Below are 18,682 nucleotides of genomic sequence, written 5' to 3'. Positions count from 1 at the left end.
GGCATATTCAATATTGCGCAATTTAAAGTTCAACTTTGCACCACCACAGGTCGGTCGCAACTTTGACATGTGATCCATATCAGTCCATATCAAAAGTGTCATCGTTTCTCAAAGAAGGAAATTACACTCTCAACTCAAATTGGGCATGGGGGGGGGGTGCTGTGCTAGAGATCTCTCAAACCCGCTGTGTTTCAAAGTGGCAGATTTAGGTAAACCCGGTAGATTAATTTGATGGAGGTTAAGATGAAAGCTTAAGAAACTCTGTACATATGCAGACATTTTGTAGCTTACACTCACCTGTTTGTTACGAATGTTCTGCACACAGGTTTACCTTCAATTAAGGTTGGTCATTTGTGACAGTCACCCTTACCGGGAGGGGTGACAGGTGACTGTCCTTCAGAAAAATGCTTTTAGCTGTTGGTCCAGTTCTTAAGGTCAGCAACACCCTGAACATGTTTAACAACCCATGACACTTTAGAGGCCTTTTATATATAGAAAGAGTCAGTGTGCCTTGGGGTGGACACCCCACCGGAATCAAAACCATTCACTACAGTTGATTGATAAAGGGGTATCTCACTGGACTGCGCAGAATCGCACCAAATTGTGAAAAGTATTAGCAAAGTGGCACCGATTTATAGCCAATTTGCCAACTAAAATGGGCCCCAAATGGCACAATCACTGCATATCTCTTTTTGCTTACTCTTTATCATTGTACAGTGGTTTTCAATTCAGCGTCAACAATGCAATTTCCAATAAAGTTATCTTGTAGCTGATTTGGAGCCGAAACTGTGAATGTGATATTCCGGGGGCAACCAATTTGTAGTCTCTATAACACAAACGCTCGCTTTCCGGGGCTTTTATGGCCCCTCCCCTTCTAGGGGCGGACCGGTGTCAAGCGGCCGCTATAAGCATGATTCAATCAGGCTAATATGTTTGTCGAGGTGACGTATTTTATCCGTGCACTTGAGTTTGACAACTGGGAAACTTGGCGTAAATTTGCAAAGGTGAGGTGAGGCTACAATTGCTGGAAAGTTTATCCGCACAACCCATATTACAAAATAGAACTTGTTGTTGGGACATAGGACACTTGGAAAGTAAAAGCAAGGTTAACATAGTTAAAGTATATGCATTTGAGATGTCATCAGTGCATTCAGCATTTGCCTGCTCGTATTTCATCAGTTTGAAGCTACAGCAAATTCCACAGTACCTCTTGGATATAATGAGTCAGAAAGTATTGGAGAGCTTGTACAAAGACACTGTAAAGGCTTTAAAGACACTGTAAAGGCTTTATCAACATTTCCCAGAAATACACATGGTCATATTAGTTAAGAAAGACAGTGATAGTCGTGACAGATTCTAATAACTGGCAAACTTTCTTGTGTGTAAGGGTATAAACCACTCATGGACATCAATATGGTGGTCATTGACATTATTCTTTGATGGCAGTTTTAGATTCGACATTAAAACCATCTGAGAAAGTTTGGCTTGAATGCAACACTTGGTTGTGTACAAATAACTTTGTTATCCAGTGCCTTGCCAACCTCATGGCTTGCTCTACACTACTATGTACCCTAGTCACACACACACAATATGAAACACTCCATTGTCCAGAAATGATAGTTTACTGGTACATAATTGGATATCTTACATAACAGTATAAGAGCAATATCTAACATATTTACAGCTGATAATAATTAATCATGATCAATACCTTTCTCCTCCCTCAAGCTGCAAGAAACATAATATACTTTTAAACTGTGCAAATGTGTACAATACTATCTATGTAACACCTCATGAAATGATGGGCACTTGAACAGTGAAGGCACCCTAAAGCTGTGCTTCTGCTGTTAGACAGACCTACTGTTATGCATTTTGTACTTAGATCTGCTGATGGAAAAAATGCACCTGCAGGCATAATGTGTTATGTAGACTTGATATTGGACTGATCAGACATGCCTGCACAAACAAGGGCGACTGAAGTCAAGGTCATCATCGACTAAGATGGACGAACATCATCATCAGACTTAATGTATCATTTAGTAAACTTTTTCAACTGACTGACAGAGAATAATCTCCAAGCAGATCTTCTTAGAAAAAATGGTAACGGTTTGTGACTGACCCTAAGATCTGATAGCCCAGCCCTTGAAGATTAGGTTGCTTGAAGAGTCGTTTTGGAATTTCAGAGACAGCATGTGCATAGCTCTATATTTCACCTTCCACTTGATAGAGCATGCTTCCCACTAAACCATAGTATCTTTATTTCTTTCATAAAATACATAGATACACAGAAATATGATGTGGACAACTTGCTAAACATCCAAATATCCAGTCTCCAAAAAGGACCAGAGTTTCGCGTAGAGCTAGGCTCCAAATTACAGTAAAGGGACCTGGTCACATATGTTATACAATAGGTTGATGCAGGCAAATTAAGGGCATTCTTGGGACTCCTAAGAATGCAGCCTTAAGAAGTTGGGACAGTCTTGAAAGTGTCAAACAAAATTCTGCTTTCTGGGGACGGAAAAGGTTCTGGAAGATCCTTGTCAATTGTTGGTTGTCACAACTTTCCTGAAAATTCTACCACCAAAAAAAACACCTCATGAATGTAACAGCTCTTTAACCAAATCTATGATAGCAGTCTGGCTAAAAACCAGTTACTGTACATTCTTAATCCATCATATAATGATAACATTTCCCAACTGAAGCATGACACTAGCTAGAGAGAGGTATTCATATTGGTGCGGTATATTTGAATTATGAATGACATTAAACTAACCCATTGCCATGGTTACATACCCCTATACAGAACCCATCATGGTTACATGCCCTGCTACCATGGTCACAAACACATCTATAGTCAGCATCACAGATGACTTTTGATGAATGCTGAAGGCACAAATACAGGGAGTCACAACCTCAAATTTTCCTCCTGACACAAATCTCACCCCAAAAAATGATAAATTTGTCTATTTGATGCCCAAAACACACGTATCATCACATTAAATAAAATGTATACAGCTTCTAGAGCACCCAGTCCTTGCCATCTAATCACTTAATTCACATTTACAATCTATAAAATTGATACCCATCCAAAATCAGGTGTTACATACACAAAACTTAAACCATATATTCTTGAAACCGCATCACCACAGCATAGAGAATACATTTTGCATCTTTTGGGACTGGGAAAATGTTGTTATTGCCACTAAAGTTAACCTCAGCAGCTCACCCAAAAAGTTGGTAATGATGATGATTACCACTACAGCTCTTGCTGTGTGGGTAAAATACTGTCTGTAACACTTCATAAAACTTCAGGAGGAATGTTGAGGTTCTGATTTCTGGTCTCCTGAGCTACATTTGTCTCAATCTTACTAAACTATGGCCTTACAAATTTGATAACTTGTTTCATGGACTTTTAAATTACATTTTTTAAGAGTAATAGACAACAGCAAAAATAGTGTTGCACTTCTTGAAATACAGAGCTGATAGGGTAATTTTTTTCAGTTTGCCCCCAAAGAGGGCAAAGATCCATTGAACAAGTTGTTAAATTTGTGTGGTCTCACCTTTTCATCTGATTTCTAGATAGCTTCCCCTTTCCAAAGTGGCCTAGCCCACTCCTCAACAATTTCTACAATAAATATGCTGGACATCGGGATGGTACCATTGTAACAAAGGGGGTGCTGGTTGCTCAGTTCTTCTCCTCGTTCTCTTCCAGTCCTAACATGTCTTCTATCTCCTTTTCCCACTGCTCATTGGCCCCCTGGTCCACAACCTCATACTCCTAGGGGTAGGGCAGAAGTAGAATAACAACACTGTTCAATAAGATACTGTTCTCATGATGATTTGAGTTTGTATCCCCTGTCATCACGGTTCATGACGTGAGCAAATTTTCTGATCCATACAACCTTTGATGAGGGGTGATACAAACTCGACTTTGGGACCAAATTCTTCACACTGCAGCAGTAACACCTATCAATATTGCAGACAGATAATCACCAAAACATTGGCAGGTGATTTTATACTGGTTGTGTACAATGCCTCCATGTTTGCCTTGGTGTTCATATGTTTTAAGAAAGGCATAAAGCTGAGAAGAAACAGGCTGGTATCCATTTAATTCTAGCTTCATTTTCTCCTTTCATTCCTTCCCTGCAAAATAGTCTGGCACCCATTAATAGAGAAACAATTGGAATTTGAATGTTTGCCTAAAATATAGACAAGGCTGTTGAGATTGGCTGCTAGTTACACGGTCCTCGGAACAGTAATGGTAGCAGGTTTAACCACCACAGCTTCTGACAAATATTTGATTCCGACATGATGCAGAACGTAAGGACAAGATGCTTAAATGGGGACAGGGGGCAGACTATTCTCTGTGAGGAAGTGATTGTTGGAGCAAACTGGAGCTAGAATAAGATGGATTCCAGGCTGTAGTAGAAGTTACGAAAAGCATCAAGAACAATGTCCCACCTGCAGCTCCTTCTGTAGCTCTTTCTCCCACTCTGGCACTTCCTCTTCTGTAAGGGAGGTGGGGGAAATAGTTAAACTAGTTAAGACACTTTTCAAGACACCAACCCCCTTGGTCTCAGCCAGTGCTCAAGAAGTGCAAACTCACCCCTCACTACTTGAGAAAGCAAACCCATGGCATTTTGCCCAACACCTTAAAATGTTTCCCTTTGAAAGATATTGTAACATGTTTCATCCAAGACTGAAGGTCCTGATGAATCAACCAATTTGCAAAAGCCCTACAAATTGCAACCACTAAGTGCAAGCCTCTATGTACCACAGTTTGCCACATTCTCTATAGACATGGTTTCTGCACCTCAAACATTTGTGAACAAAAAACAACCTACTCTTTGGTTCTCCTTCTGTCGTCAACATAGGAAACAAAACAAAGGGCAAAATGAACAACCATGCACACATGACAGAAAATAAGGAGACAGAAAATCAACAACAGATTCAAGAAAAGTTAGAACGGAAATGAAAGGCTACTGTTGTAGTTCAATTTTGATATGAAAATATAGAGACCCAAGTCCTGGTAGCTAAAGATGTGTCAAAGTCTAAAATGTTGGGAAAGAAATAGAACAATGTGGATAATCATCTCTACTTTTGCTGCAAATTCTAGAATAAATGAAAGGAAAGAAATGATATCTACATTTGTATCTCAACGCATTATTTGAAACTATCCAATGAAGAGGCCCCTATATTTGATTCAAATGAGTTTCACTTTATCATACAGTAAGAAACCTTGATCAGATTTTCCGTACCATCAGCTGTTGTCTCGTCCTTCTTGTCCATGCCCAGCTGCTCCATGGCCTTCTGCATCTCCTCCTCACTCACCTCCGTGTGCTCGAACGCGTCGCTCGCAAACTCGTGCTGCGTGGGGCTCGTGCCGAGGTCTTCCTGGCCGAGGTCAAACTGGGGCTGGAGGAAAGGTAGGAGTGGCGACACTTAAGACGTTTAAGATAGGAAAAGCTGCATCATAAGATTATCCACCATCTTAAAGACATGGGCATTGTACTAACGTAGTATGCAGCCAAGCGTGCTTGAAGTTCAGGAATCAGGATACTGTAAATTTTGAAACTTTGACAGTGGCTTTATTCTTGTGGTTTTCATGGTGACCTCTCTAAAGCAAGTTCATGACACCACGAATGTGTCTCCTTGTATGACTACTACAGTACTGTTTCAACCGCAAATCTAAAAACAGTGCAAAAACCTTCTACCTCTTCTACCGTAATATAAAACCACTGTGAAAGTATTAAATGAATTTACAGCAGTTGAAGGGAGGGAAGATCATAATGTTTTCTGGCTGCCTTGTTTTTCTGACCCAAACCTTCTAAGCACCACAATCTACCCTCCTTTAATACATCTGCATAAAGATGATTTCTAGAGGGACAGAGGAGAGACACACAAAGAGATGCCAAAAGCTTGTCGAATGTGTCAAGCAAAGTCACAGCCTTCTTAAGTACAATAAAGTACTAACTTCTAGGTGTTCAAATCCATGGGAGGAGGAACTTGACGAATCCCCGTCCAACTGTAGAGAAACACAACATGGCTTCAAATCTTTTGGCCAGTTAACAAGAGTGTTGTGCCTTCACACTTTTTTTATACCCCCATACAAAAATTTGGATTAAGAATGCATGCTGCCTTCTCTATCTATATATGCAGACAACCACAAGAAGAGCAACTTCCATTTGCAATTTATGTATATATTGAAACAATCTCAAGAACTTGAAACTCAAGCGCAAATGTCTGAGACTCAAAGTATCACACATCCAGTCTTGCTCTCACCTGTGAGCCTGTCCCTCCCTCTATACTCTGTGGTGGAGTCTTTTCTACAGGATGAACAAAACAACAACATAATGGTATTAGCAAAAGACCATAGTTTTATATATATTTCATATTTGAAGATTTGTAACAGTTTGAACAAAAATGTGTGTCTTTCCAAATCTTGAGGGGCCAGGGCTTCTAGAAATTGGACAAAAGAAAGCTGAGGAACATTTAAAACCGTGCAAGGCACCAAATTAAAAGTGCATAGTCTGATTGACTACAGTCAAACTTGCCCAAGAAGACCACTCAGGACTGATAAAATCTTATGTTAGCAGGTGGTCACCATAAACAGGATTCTTAATGCTTGCGTTAATAGGAAAAATTATCCAAGGGACCACCAAAAAATTATCGCCCTTGCCAGGTGATTCTTATGTAGAGGTGGTCACTTGTACAGGTTTGACTGTACCTCTCTTGCTCTCCTCCTGTGGTGTTTCCTTGTTTTCTGGTTCCTTGGGTTTACTGTTGTCCTGGGCCATGGAGGACAGCTGGGTCGACTGTTTGATCAGAGACACCCTGTAGAAGTAGTTCCTCCAGAAGTTCTCCTCTTTTATCCTGCAAGGAATGGAGAGACAGGATTGGTCAGTTTGGCACTGTTATGATTGGCTAATAGATAATCAAAGTCTGTGATTGGTGAATATATGACTAGGATTGATCAATGCATTAATGGTGAAAGTGATGCCCGTGTGGGAATTTTATAGCCTCTACCGGGCTCCAGATAACAATTACCAGAGGAGTTGGCTGGTTGTTTGCCACACCTGGCTGATTTCTACAGATGGCTGGCCACATCTGGAGCCTGATAGAGGCTAGGAATTCGATGATTGGTTAATAGTGAGATGATAATGATGTTACTGACTGTTGGAGGGCCAGCATAGATGTTCTGCTGAGGTAGTATCTTATTGTTAAGGGACCAGCTCAGAAGTTCTGGTGGTATTACTTACTGTTTAGGGACCAGCTCAAACCTCATCTTCTGGAGGTTGGGGTCTTCCTGAAGTGTTGCCATGGCAACAGGAAACATGGCCTCGTAGTCAAACTGGAACTGCACACCAGCTGGAGGGTTCCTCATGAAGTTCCTCTTGTCCTGGAGAGATACACAGCAGGGTTTTAACTCTGGTCTGTTTCCAGTAAGTTTTTAAGACTTAGGGATTCCAACTAGTGCTTTTGAAAAATGACTTGACATGTATATGTCCATGTGTATGTATGCCGAGATAAGGCTCAGTGACTGATGAACTTTTTGTTCTTTGAAAAAATTTGACACACAAAAAACTCCAGCTGTGGTTCTTCTATGTAAGAATCAAGTCAAAGTCCTCCATAAAATTAAGACAATGCCCATCTGTTTCAATAGCCCTTGGGCCACACAACTTTGTGCAATTACTACAGCAGGGGGCTAGTCCACTGGCAGTGGTGTGTATTCAACTACCATACCCAAATGCTGGGCGCTAAGCAAAGAAAGCAGTATGTACCATTTTGAAAGTCTTTGATATGACTCGGCCGGGGATCGAACTTGCCACCTTCAGAATGAAGGTGAACACTCTACTGACCTCTCCATTGCATCAGTTCCTCAGTAATAGACCACATGGAACTACATGTAAAAGTTACAATTGCCTCTAACCTGTGACAGGGCCATAATCTGACTCTTCATGGTCGCCTCCTCATTATAACCAACCCAGGGTGGCACGGCAGCTTCTGTGGGACAAGAACAGGATAAGAGTAGGACATGAACAACACGCATGTAAGGCAAAAACAACACATGGGTAAGACAAAAACAAAAAACTTTACACAGGGGAGGGCCATCACCACATCCTTGTCTTGTCTTGATGCTATCTCACCACCTATTTGCCACCCTCATTTGGTCTATATACATGTATAATGAAAGCAACCTTAATACACCATGAATATCCCAAAACATTGCCAGCCATAAGAAGGAAAAAGCAAAGGTTTTTTATATGGCAGGTATCAAACAAAATACACATACCCCTCCGTGATACTTCTGCATTAAAGGAAAAAGAAATTAAAGATGGTTAAATTATATACACAGGCACAAACAGAAACACACAGAACAAAAACATTTTTTGTTTGGCTCAACATAAAAGGAAATACTGGCTGATAAGATTTAAAAAGCCACAAGAGGAGGGCTTGTGGGAAATCACAGTTTCCGCGCTTACCTGTTCTTATTTGTTGTTTCTCCTGTAGAAATTTTTCTTGTTCCCTCTGAAAATCACCTAGGATGGACTGAGGTACAAAGAAAAATGGAATTATAACTGTGTCAATGAAGGTTAGACACCCAGAAGATACATGTAATAGTTGCTCAAACAACTAGATAGAAATTGAAAAGAGTTCATTTACTACTACAATTTGACAGTTTCCAATATCTATCCATGTTGCTTGAGTAACTGCACTGCCGTTGGAAGTTCACCTCTGATTTCCCATTAAAGTCTACAAAATGAACACTGATCCCAAAACTAGTTCACAGAAAAGCTTGTCGATCTACAAGTGCTTGTTCACGGGCCCTGAGGCAGTAGACACACAATAGCCAGCACAAGCTGTGCATGAGCAACACCATATACAAAAACAAACTTGTCTCTTTGTTCTGAATATGACACTTGGATGGTACTGTAATTCACTTTAAGTTCACAGTAGCAAAATTTCACGGTGTAAGAAAAAGGGACAATTTCACTGAACTTTAACTTCACGGTGGTAGCAAGTGATTTACAGAAACAATGTGTGGAGGAATCATAAATAGGTTTTTCACTGTGATGATAAGTTCACGGTCCAGAGGTGACAGTGAAAACAGTGAACTTAAAGTTACAGTGAAAGAAACAAGAATTACTAGTATGTATCTATGTACCAAGCCTGTATTGGTTTCGGCAGATGTTCAACGGGGCTAGGGAGATGGCCGACCAACACTCTCTTTTGAATAAAGCAAGGCCATAATGAGTACAGAATGAAGAATCCCATTCTGTTTTAAACTGACATTGAATAGTTATAGTCACTTTTAGGGCTACATGTACCTAAACCCTGTACCTGCACCTGTAAAATCATTTAGGAACAGATCTGAACCTGAACATCAAGTGTATCTCAACCTGTACCTGAACAGACAAAAACACTAGTACACACCATTTCTCAGTAAATCCTGTGTCAGAGCTGAAATCTTTTTTACAATTTTGAAAACATGTACCTCAAAATTGTTTAGATACACAGCCCTACTAGTAGTCACTTTTCCTGAATGTCTTCTGTTTCAACATTCCAGTTTGATTGCTCACAATACCTCCAGAGAAACAAAAACAAAGCAGAAATGTTGCTCACAGTTTCTGACAGGTCTTTTGCTGTTTGTTGGACTGACTTGGTCACCTTCTTGGCCTGCTGAGTGGCAGTCTTGGTGGCCGATGTCGCAACACTGACCAGAAAACCTGAGGAAGGGAGGCAGAAATAAGAACATATTACAAAGGGGGCTGTGGTGTGGAAACTGTGGAAATGTTAGAAAGGAGAAAGTAGGCAGATCTGAATCTAAATCTCATAACCCATAATACAGCGGTGGTACAGTGGCTTTATGGTTAGGGCTATTGACTCCGGAGGTACTGAGTTTGAATCCCTGACAGGTCCTGATGGGAAGGTCACTTAACACCTATTTCCTCGCTCAACTCAGGTGAAAATGAGAGCCTAGCTTTCCTCATTAGGGAAGTCCCTTGGATAGGACGTTAAACGGAGGTTCTGTATTTGAGGAGAGCCACACCTCAAGCACATTACAGAACCCAGGACACTCGAAAAGAGTAGGGGCGTTGATCAGAGTGACAACCTAGAGAATGCACAGCTGATGGAGATAGACTGGAGGTTAGCCTGTGTTACACAATCTCTCGCTGTCAGAGGCTGATAGGACAGTTAGTTCCTGTTCATTGTACTTAAAACGAGCAGGGGAATCAAACCAGTCTGTATAAACTGTTACATCAGTGTCTCTTCTTATATTAAGAATGACCAGTGGAAGAACACTTTTAGTTGTAAATTGATTTTATTTTATTTGTAGATTATAGTGTTTTCCTGTTCTACAATATTTCCTTTTCCCTCAACTAAACAATGAAATACACGACATGTGGTGATGTGCGCCATTCTATTGTTTACACATTTTGCGCACCTGGTTTTACCCTGAGGGCAGGTGAGTCATATTGTTCATAACAATGATCACGGTGCATTGCAAAAGGATCTCTACAATGGATTCTATAGGTTACAAAGAGACTATGACAAAGACACTCACTCCCCCAAGCCTTGGCTGCTTGTGTGTAGTCCACTTGTTCGCCACCGCCTTCAGGAGTTTTCGTCTCAGACCCACTTTCAGGGGAGGACTTCTCTTCTGGCTGTTCTTCTCCCTCTTTGGTCTCGCTGTTGTCCCCTTTTTCACCCACTTTCTCCTCTTCTTTGGGCTTTGTAGCGGTCTGGCCGCCCCACAAGCTACTCAGCATTGCTTGTTTTCTGTAGATCCACCCTGTTACGCGAGAAAATCGAATTTAAAAGTCCCGAAATCAAGATATCAACATACTTTCATCACCGTTTGTGACGTTTCTCTGCCAGTTGACCTGTGACCTTAGGTTTAGATCTCGCGAGGAAGTCTCGCACTAGTCGAGAATTTGGGAGCTTTGGTGCATGCTGGGAGCGGATCTTCCTCTCTCCCTCGGCTTCCAACATGGTGGGTAAAAAATATCCGACATCTGCGTTTATCTTTCGTAATCTGCAGTAAACAGAAGTTAAAATGGTCTAAAACTATGATAGAAACTTAACTAAGGGTATAAAGGTATTCAAGAATAGGAAATGTCTGTGCCTACAAGTATTTGAAGCCAGTTTTCACTTGAAGTATTGTGGTTGCTTACGTTGAAATCGTGTCCCTATCTGTCGGCATTACAGGCCGAGTACAAGTTTTTCCGATAATATGCGTTCGTTACACTTTGTTCCCAGTAATGAAGTACAACACCTATTAAAATAATGTCAGCCATGTGTATAGGTGTGTTTATAGCCTGTGTTTTGACGTCAAAAATATCGTAGATATGGACCGCTGTTCAAAATTTATCCCTGCGAACTTTCTCATAAAAATGTTTCGAAATCCGAACTTAGATTTTTTTGCTACGATTTTGTGTCTCTTCTAGGCGCGAGGTCCGAAAAAGCATTTGAAGCGCCTTGCTGCGCCGAACCACTGGATGCTGGACAAGTTGTCCGGCAAGTTCGTAAGTACCTCCCCTTTTGTTTTATTAATATTTTTATGACTGTGTGCAGGCCCTGCAGGGGTATGTCGCATGCCTTAAAGCTTTGTGATGTTCATAACTATTCACGAAATTAAGTTATTAGGTTATGAGCAGTACTTTATCTGAACTACGCATAATTTAAGATATTCTAAGAAGATCTGATAGGTCACACTATGATAAATAGTTGATTCAAATATTATTATATTAAACTGAAATATGCAAATCTCGCTTACCTGTGTTTATGATTTAGGACAAAGAATGATGGTGCAAAATTATGTAGTATGCTGAGCTGGTGAGGAGTAGTAACTAGTAAGACTTGAACAGTACATTGACTGATTACGTAAATACTTCGTGGACTGTTAAGTTTATGTACACAGTACCCTGCCTTTAAAATTGTGAGAACCAGTTATGAGAAGGTATAAAGGAGAAGATAGAAGTTGAGTTGCCCTGATCGAAGCCATGCTAGATGTTTAAATGCTAGGCATGGTCAAAACTGGGCAGAGATGAACCATTTTCTCATTGGTCGCTGCGCTGACCAATCCCGTGTCACCTCAGCATTACCCAGGGAAAAGACATATGTCAATCAATCAATCTTGGAAAATTGAAAGCAGTCATGTTTGTTAAAAGAGGACAGCTATAAATCATAAATTCGACAGCATCACCAGACTGTGAATATTGGAATGAACCACTGTGCATAGATTAGTCCACTGGACGAAAGGGTTGAATCCTGGCTGTTGTCGCTCACCCAACATGCACGCTTATGGAAAGGGATACATTCTTTAGGACGGGGCGTTAAGCTGTGATCCACTGTTCATTGTTCTTGTTGGAAAGAACTAGAAGAATTTCCCTGTTAAAGTGTACATACTAGTAGGCAGGCATAGCATCTATCTCTTCGTCACAACCAGTGGAAGAGTAGCTCTTCAGTAGACAACATGATCACGTTCACTGTTAACTATAAACAACACTTCTGCTTCCTCCAGGCTCCGCGCCCGTCCTGTGGTCCCCACAAGCTGCGCGAGTGCCTCCCGCTCTGCCTGTTCCTCAGGAACCGACTCAAGTACGCCCTGACCTACGATGAGGTCAAGCGTATCCTTATGCAGCGGCTCATCAAGGTGGACGGCAAGGTCCGCACTGACCGCTGCTACCCCTCCGGCTTCATGGGTGAGTGGTCATGGTTATGCTCACAAGTTGCAGAATATCATGTGGTGTGAGAAGGGTTTTTTATGCCAATGGAAAACTCTTCTTGTTAAAAGTGTCTGCAGCCCTTATTGTAATTTATAATTTCAGGGTCCATTGTGAGTTCTTGTGTAAACTCTTGAAGAGCAGCAGCAATGACCTAAACGAATTCATGTTGTATTATCATTCTTTCTTAACTGGAATTGTTCTTGCTCTTTTACTGCTCGTGGTGCTGATGATTTTGCCTGTAGAGAAGGCAGTTATGAACTAAGTATTCATGTTGTTTGTCATCTTGCAGATGTGATCACCATTGAGAAGACTGCCGAGAACTTCCGGCTGATCTACGATGTGAAGGGACGCTTCACCATCCATCGGATCACTCCTGAGGAGGCCAAGGTATGATCTGAAACTGTCTATCTGTATCAATATATCATTCTGTAATAGTAACTGTTCAACTCATGACTGTTTTAGAGAATACAAGAATACACGCTGGTAGAATCATAGACAACTTGGCAGAAGTAATACATTTTTGAGTTTAATGCAAGGAAAAATGCTACCGGCAACATAGTATTTCTTCTACTCATACGTTTAGCCACTGATTTTGCATCAACTTTCACCAGCACATGTTCAATTGTTTTTCTATGGTAGCATAACAGCTTAAGTGACACACTCTTTCGATCTCATAAGCAGAATTCAATTGATGTCAAAATCTAAGATTCAAATTTAGATTTCACTGCTTTGTTTCCAATTTTTGACCCTCCATCCCATATCTTGTTATCTGTATAGTACAAGCTGTGCAAGGTGAGGAAGGTGATGACTGGACCTAAGGGAATCCCGTGCCTGGTGACCCACGACGCGCGAACCATCCGCTACCCTGACCCCAAGATCCAGGTCAACGACTCGGTACAGGTGGACATCACCACCGGCAAGATCACCGACTCCATCAAGTTTGATACAGGTGAGGCGCCTTCAAGTTATTTTCTGGTTACTTACGATGACTTTCATTTTTGTCTGGAAAAGAAATATCACCCTAGTATTATTCACAGTCCAGTGGTTTGTGAACTTGAATCTGGAGTTTTTATGGCCCATTTGTTTAACTTTAAGTTTGTATCAGCCCTGATCGAAGCCATGCTAGATGTTTTGATGCTAGGCGTGGTCAAAACAGGGCAGAGATTAAACCATTTTCTCATTGGTCGCTGGGCTGACCAATCCCGTGTCACCTCAGCATTACCCAGGGAAAATACAGATTCAATATTTGCAGCCAACTTTGTAAGGAAAAAAAAATATAATCATTGATAGCCTTACCAAACTGAACATGAGTATAGCAATGAACTTACTCCAAAATACACAATAGCTTGTAGTAAAGCCCCTGTCACACAGATGAGCCTCAACCATATTTGTTGATGGCCAGAAGGTTGCCAAATTTCAAGGTTACCCCAGAGTTGAGCTTGAGCATATTTTTTGCCTGAAAATCTACCGTTACATTGAACATTACATTCATTGACCTGCGAATGTCGACCAATCCCTTAAAATGATGTGGAAAATACCGGGTGTAGTACTGCTGAAAATGTCATTTAGAGCTCGCAGGCCGATCGATTTCCCTGCTGTGTGATGGGTGTTACCAACACTTTAAATTTCTCCAGCCTCCACGCCTGTCCTATGTGGGCCTCACAAGCCTCATGATTTCCTCTTGCTCTGCCCGTCCCTCTATTGCTTATAGTTTTTAACAACTGATCATTCTTATATGCTTTTGTTTGCTTATACTGTATCGGTAATTGTTGTTCAATTGTAATTAGCCTACAGGCACAAATTAACAATTAACTTTCCATGATTCTTACCCCAGGGAACGTGTGCATGGTCACTGGAGGCCGTAACTTGGGACGTGTTGGCCTGGTCACGAACCGCGAGCGCCATCCCGGATCCTTCGACATCGTCCACGTGAAGGACACGGCCGGCCACACCTTCGCCACGCGTCTCTCCAACATCTTCGTTATCGGACGGGTTAGTTTCTGACTTCTCTTTCTCTTCCTCCATCCGTTGGGAGGACATCATACATTGAAAATAAATCGAAATGTTTGTAGTTTAGTCATTTGCTGCCATCACACCTTTTTTCACATGACCTAGGTGATTGGACAGTCAACAACAGTCGTATAATTTACATGCTGTTATTGTGTTAGAATAAAGTTTAAGCTCTGTACAAATACAATGATATACTATTTGTGTTTGCCAAAAAAATCTTTTGCTTCATCTCATGGAACATGTAGAAAAGTCTGTATTATGCCAGTTGGAAAACCTTTTATGAAAGAAAAGTGACTGCATTGTGAATAACTCAACATAATTTGTTTCTCTTTTTGCCATTGGATGACCAACTGTTTTGTTTACTTTCATCACCAGGGCAACAAGCCATGGGTGTCGCTGCCGAAGGGCAAGGGTATTCATCTGACCATCGCAGAGGAGCGTGACAAGCGGCTGGCTGTGAAGGCGGCCACAGCTGTATAGAAATGATAATGAACGCCCAGAAATAAAAGAAAAACACTGTCCTCATACAGAACTTTTGTGTTGTGTCTTTATGATGAATGGAAGATGTATTTTTTGTTGTTGCTTGTTTTTATTGGGGGAATGATAGTTTCTACCAGATTTCTTGGTTGAATAATGGTCAAAATTGTGGAAATCAGTAAAATAGGGATGATAATTAGCAGTGCAACTGATCTTTCCTTCAAGCTCAAAGATATTGACGGCACAGCTTACTCGGCTGGAGGTCTGATTAGAGATGTGGCCTATACTTTCGCCTATACTATAGGCCATCAAATGTTTATTAGAAAGAAAGTGGTCTAGGAATAAGTCAAAATGAAGTATAGCAGGGTACTAGTATCTGTCCAGTGCACAATTCAGAAAGGCCAAGGTGAAAATGTAAACTTTTTGAGACTGAAACTTGAGAGGGACAGTGTTATGTTAATCCACTGTTTTGGGCACAGTGTTGTAAGGTGGAGCCCATCCCTCTCATTCCACTGCCTTTTAACCTCCCCAACCAAAGTCACATACCCATTTACATGTACACCTGGCTGGGTGAGGGAAGGAATCAAGCCCACGACCTCTCAATGCAGTGTCCTCTAGGCTAACCACTGGGGCACGACAACATAAAGAAAACAGGACCAAATAGAAAGCCCGCCAAAAACTTATAAAATCACGTCAAAAATCTCTGCTTGGAGGATAATCAAAAGAGACTACACCTACTACTAAAAGTAACTCGGAAGACCTCCGATTCTTGGCAAATGTTGAATGCCCAGCTACCACTCGGTAGTGTAGAAGAGCCCCCTATCTGTTTTGGTACCAATAGCAGAACGCTATGAAGTTTCCGTTGAGGTCATGTACTTGACGCGTAATTTAGACTTTTTAATAGCAGGCTTTGCGAGTCCACTTGGGGGGCTTATAACATTTTGTTCTGATGGCATATCAGTTCTGATGCTCTCGGTTTCCTCTGGCCAGACTCGTAGAGCCCACTAAGAAGGATTCGCACCTTATCAGTTTTGTTCCAAAAGTAATGCTATGGACCTTCACACTGGGTCAGTGATGAATAGCTGGCGGACGGGATGACGTAAGCAACTTAACTGTGGGTAGTTAATTTCCAAGCAGATGTATAAAAACAAAATCGTAACGTTCTTAAGCTCACTACGTAGTAGGAAAGGCCCGCTGCTCCGGGAGCTTCAGAAACGTTACGATTTGGCCTTTCTATATCTGCTTGGAGATTAGTCGGCGGGATCCAGATTTATTCCTTCTTGCTTCTTTTATTCCTCTTCCCTTTCGATCCTGTAAATGATCATTTCTTTTTTTATCCGTTTCGTCTTCTCTCCATCACAGAATCCTCTTGGTATGTTTCTCATATTCTCATTCTTTATGTACATGTACTAGTAGCCTGGAATCCAGACCTATTATAGCTCCCGAGTCTCTCTCCGCGGAGAGACTCGGGAGCTAAATAGGTCTGGATTCCAGGCAATTAGAATATGGTTATAGCTCGTTATGCTGTCCATGTCAAAACTCCATTGTGATGTCTCATCTTTGTCAACAGGGCTAGCACTTTGTAATAACAACAGGCTAGTTGTGCGTGTTGAACAGCCAAATCACCAATTAATAAAACTTTCTCATACTTAAATCAAACTAAATTTCAAACACACGCAACAACGTCAGAGATCATTCGTACAATCAAACTTGCGTCAGGCTGAACGGAAGACTGCTGCGATGCCAAAGTCGAGGAGGAAGTCTGCTGACGTTAAAGCGAGTATGTTGACGTCAATATCGACGAGATCCGTGAAACTGAACTCTTCTCTTATCTGAAGTTCGCTAATTGCAGGAGAGTTTTGCGTCATTACATTCTTGAGCTGAACTTGGAGTTCCATTTCAACCACTCGGTTGCGCACCTTCTAACAAACAGTACTGCAATTCTTGTTCGCTCAGCAATTGATTAGTCCCCATTTCCACTTAGACGGCGATCGTTAAGCGACCATGCGTCGACCAAAATTGGATTTGCGTGACCCTTGATTTCATAATTGGAATATTATGCACGATATAAAAGTGATGAAATAAAAGACAACAAAACGTTACAAAAATCCATGACAAATTCGTTCTTTATTAATGAAATTCGTTGAGCGGTCTTGTTGCACAGCGGTCGCAGCTTCTAGTGGAATATATAGCTAAGGATGTTACACGTTTTCCTGAGGCTCCTATGACGTATTTTCCTCTGTAAATCTCTATCATCCTAGCGCTCCATTTTCTCTGTGCGCTAATTGTAAATACCACTTATACATGATGAAAATGTCGTGTTGGAGCTCGAGAGATGGAAATCTTAGGACGGATAAAATTCAATAATGATTCGATAATAACATTTTAAGAAAAGTGGGAGGAGGCCGTGAGCACAGAACCGTGTCCCTCCAGGAGGACTTTTTCACTAAAAAGTCGTGGCGAACTCGAATCGGGAACAGAAACCTCGAGCTCCTCTCACTCTTCTTAGTGTTTCCTTGCAGTTATTGAAGGTTTGAACAGTGAAACTGAAGAAGCCGCATAATTTGGATATTTCCTTTACATGTACAGTTCCAGAAGCCGGGAACTTGGCGTGAAAACAACTTATATGCAGTTTCTGCATACCGCCGCCAGGGGTCGTTCGAAGTCAAACACTGACGAGCCTCCCGATGTACCTCCTTGGGTGACAACATAGCACAAGTTGATATAAAACTGAGGGAAACATCAGAAGTTTAGCATTCCTGTGTTTTGCCCATTCCTATAACGTCATTTCTGCATAGAACAGTGACACGGAGGCCATGTATGTTTCAGTTTTCAGTGAAACGTTTTTGTCAATGGTGCGATAGAGTGGAAAACTAAAAACATAGTTGTCCACGACAAAGAGCTTCATTCGTTCGTTCGTTAATCATTTCCTTCCATAATTCTGAAGATAAACGGCAGGATAATTGCTACTTGCCAAGATAAACCAACCTTAGTCTCACCAACGTTACCAAACGTAGAAGAACAGACATTTGTATATTTATTGGTAGCAACACTGATATTATCATTGACCTTATTTCCTCAAACAATTCGCTCACAGGTTGAAGCGGTCATTATAGCAACCTGACGATTATGTATGTTCAGTCTCAGCCACCTGTGGTGCCTTACCCACAGTGCCCTTGGCTCCACCGTGATCTTTGATTGACAGGTTCCATGTCTGACGTCACGCATGGCGTTCTCTCATCATCTCTATCTTGTGGACTGACCTTATAGATCCTTATAGTGTGCTCCTCTGATCAAGATCGACGTTCTTCTGCTGACTAACACAATGCTTTATTCCCACCATTATTGTGATGTGTTCTTGAGATGGTCCCTAAGCTGTCAATCATGTAACAAATCATCCATCAGAAGAAACATATCGCCTTTTTCCTTCGCTCAAGGTCAACCTGTCGGTAAGGTCAAGGTTG

The 18,682-nt window shown here is 41.3% G+C and overlaps 2 protein-coding genes and 2 non-coding genes across 8 annotated transcripts; 3 read left to right on the top strand and 1 right to left on the bottom strand.

Annotated features, from left to right (window-relative positions):
* Window positions 1-1,272: 1,272 nt before the first annotated feature.
* LOC136435298 (synapse-associated protein 1-like) lies at window positions 1,273-10,893 on the bottom strand. 5 transcript variants are annotated; one of them, XM_066428656.1, is made up of 13 exons: window positions 10,568-10,893; window positions 9,625-9,728; window positions 8,484-8,550; window positions 8,294-8,308; window positions 7,931-8,004; window positions 7,260-7,399; window positions 6,728-6,873; window positions 6,283-6,326; window positions 5,975-6,025; window positions 5,259-5,415; window positions 4,845-4,859; window positions 4,462-4,508; window positions 1,273-3,778 (listed from the first exon to the last, which is right to left on the bottom strand). In XM_066428656.1, the coding sequence occupies exons 1-13, from the start codon at window positions 10,770-10,772 to the stop codon at window positions 3,686-3,688; spliced, it is 1,158 nt and encodes a 385-aa protein (XP_066284753.1). In that variant the 5' UTR covers window positions 10,773-10,893; the 3' UTR covers window positions 1,273-3,685. The 5 variants fall into 5 exon arrangements, with proteins under 5 accessions (XP_066284753.1, XP_066284772.1, XP_066284781.1 ...); XM_066428675.1 differs by lacking the exon at window positions 4,845-4,859; XM_066428684.1 differs by lacking the exon at window positions 5,975-6,025.
* Window positions 10,894-10,955: 62 nt separating this feature from the next.
* Window positions 10,956-15,273, top strand: LOC136435317 (small ribosomal subunit protein eS4, X isoform-like). Its single transcript, XM_066428708.1, has 7 exons — window positions 10,956-10,996; window positions 11,451-11,528; window positions 12,527-12,707; window positions 13,021-13,118; window positions 13,509-13,680; window positions 14,566-14,723; window positions 15,117-15,273. The coding sequence occupies exons 1-7, from the start codon at window positions 10,994-10,996 to the stop codon at window positions 15,219-15,221; spliced, it is 795 nt and encodes a 264-aa protein (XP_066284805.1). The 5' UTR covers window positions 10,956-10,993; the 3' UTR covers window positions 15,222-15,273.
* Window positions 11,987-12,124, top strand: LOC136426360 (small nucleolar RNA SNORA16B/SNORA16A family). Its single transcript, XR_010754287.1, has one exon. It is a non-coding gene; the product is annotated as a small nucleolar RNA SNORA16B/SNORA16A family (small nucleolar RNA).
* On the top strand, window positions 13,832-13,970 carry LOC136426361 (small nucleolar RNA SNORA16B/SNORA16A family). The gene has a single exon (XR_010754288.1). It is a non-coding gene; the product is annotated as a small nucleolar RNA SNORA16B/SNORA16A family (small nucleolar RNA).
* Window positions 15,274-18,682: the final 3,409 nt, after the last annotated feature.

The sequence above is a fragment of the Branchiostoma lanceolatum genome, chromosome 1, assembly GCF_035083965.1.
Source record: "Branchiostoma lanceolatum isolate klBraLanc5 chromosome 1, klBraLanc5.hap2, whole genome shotgun sequence".
NCBI classification, from domain to species: Eukaryota; Metazoa; Chordata; class Leptocardii; order Amphioxiformes; family Branchiostomatidae; genus Branchiostoma; species Branchiostoma lanceolatum.
This window is presented reverse-complemented; position numbering and strand designations above follow the sequence as displayed.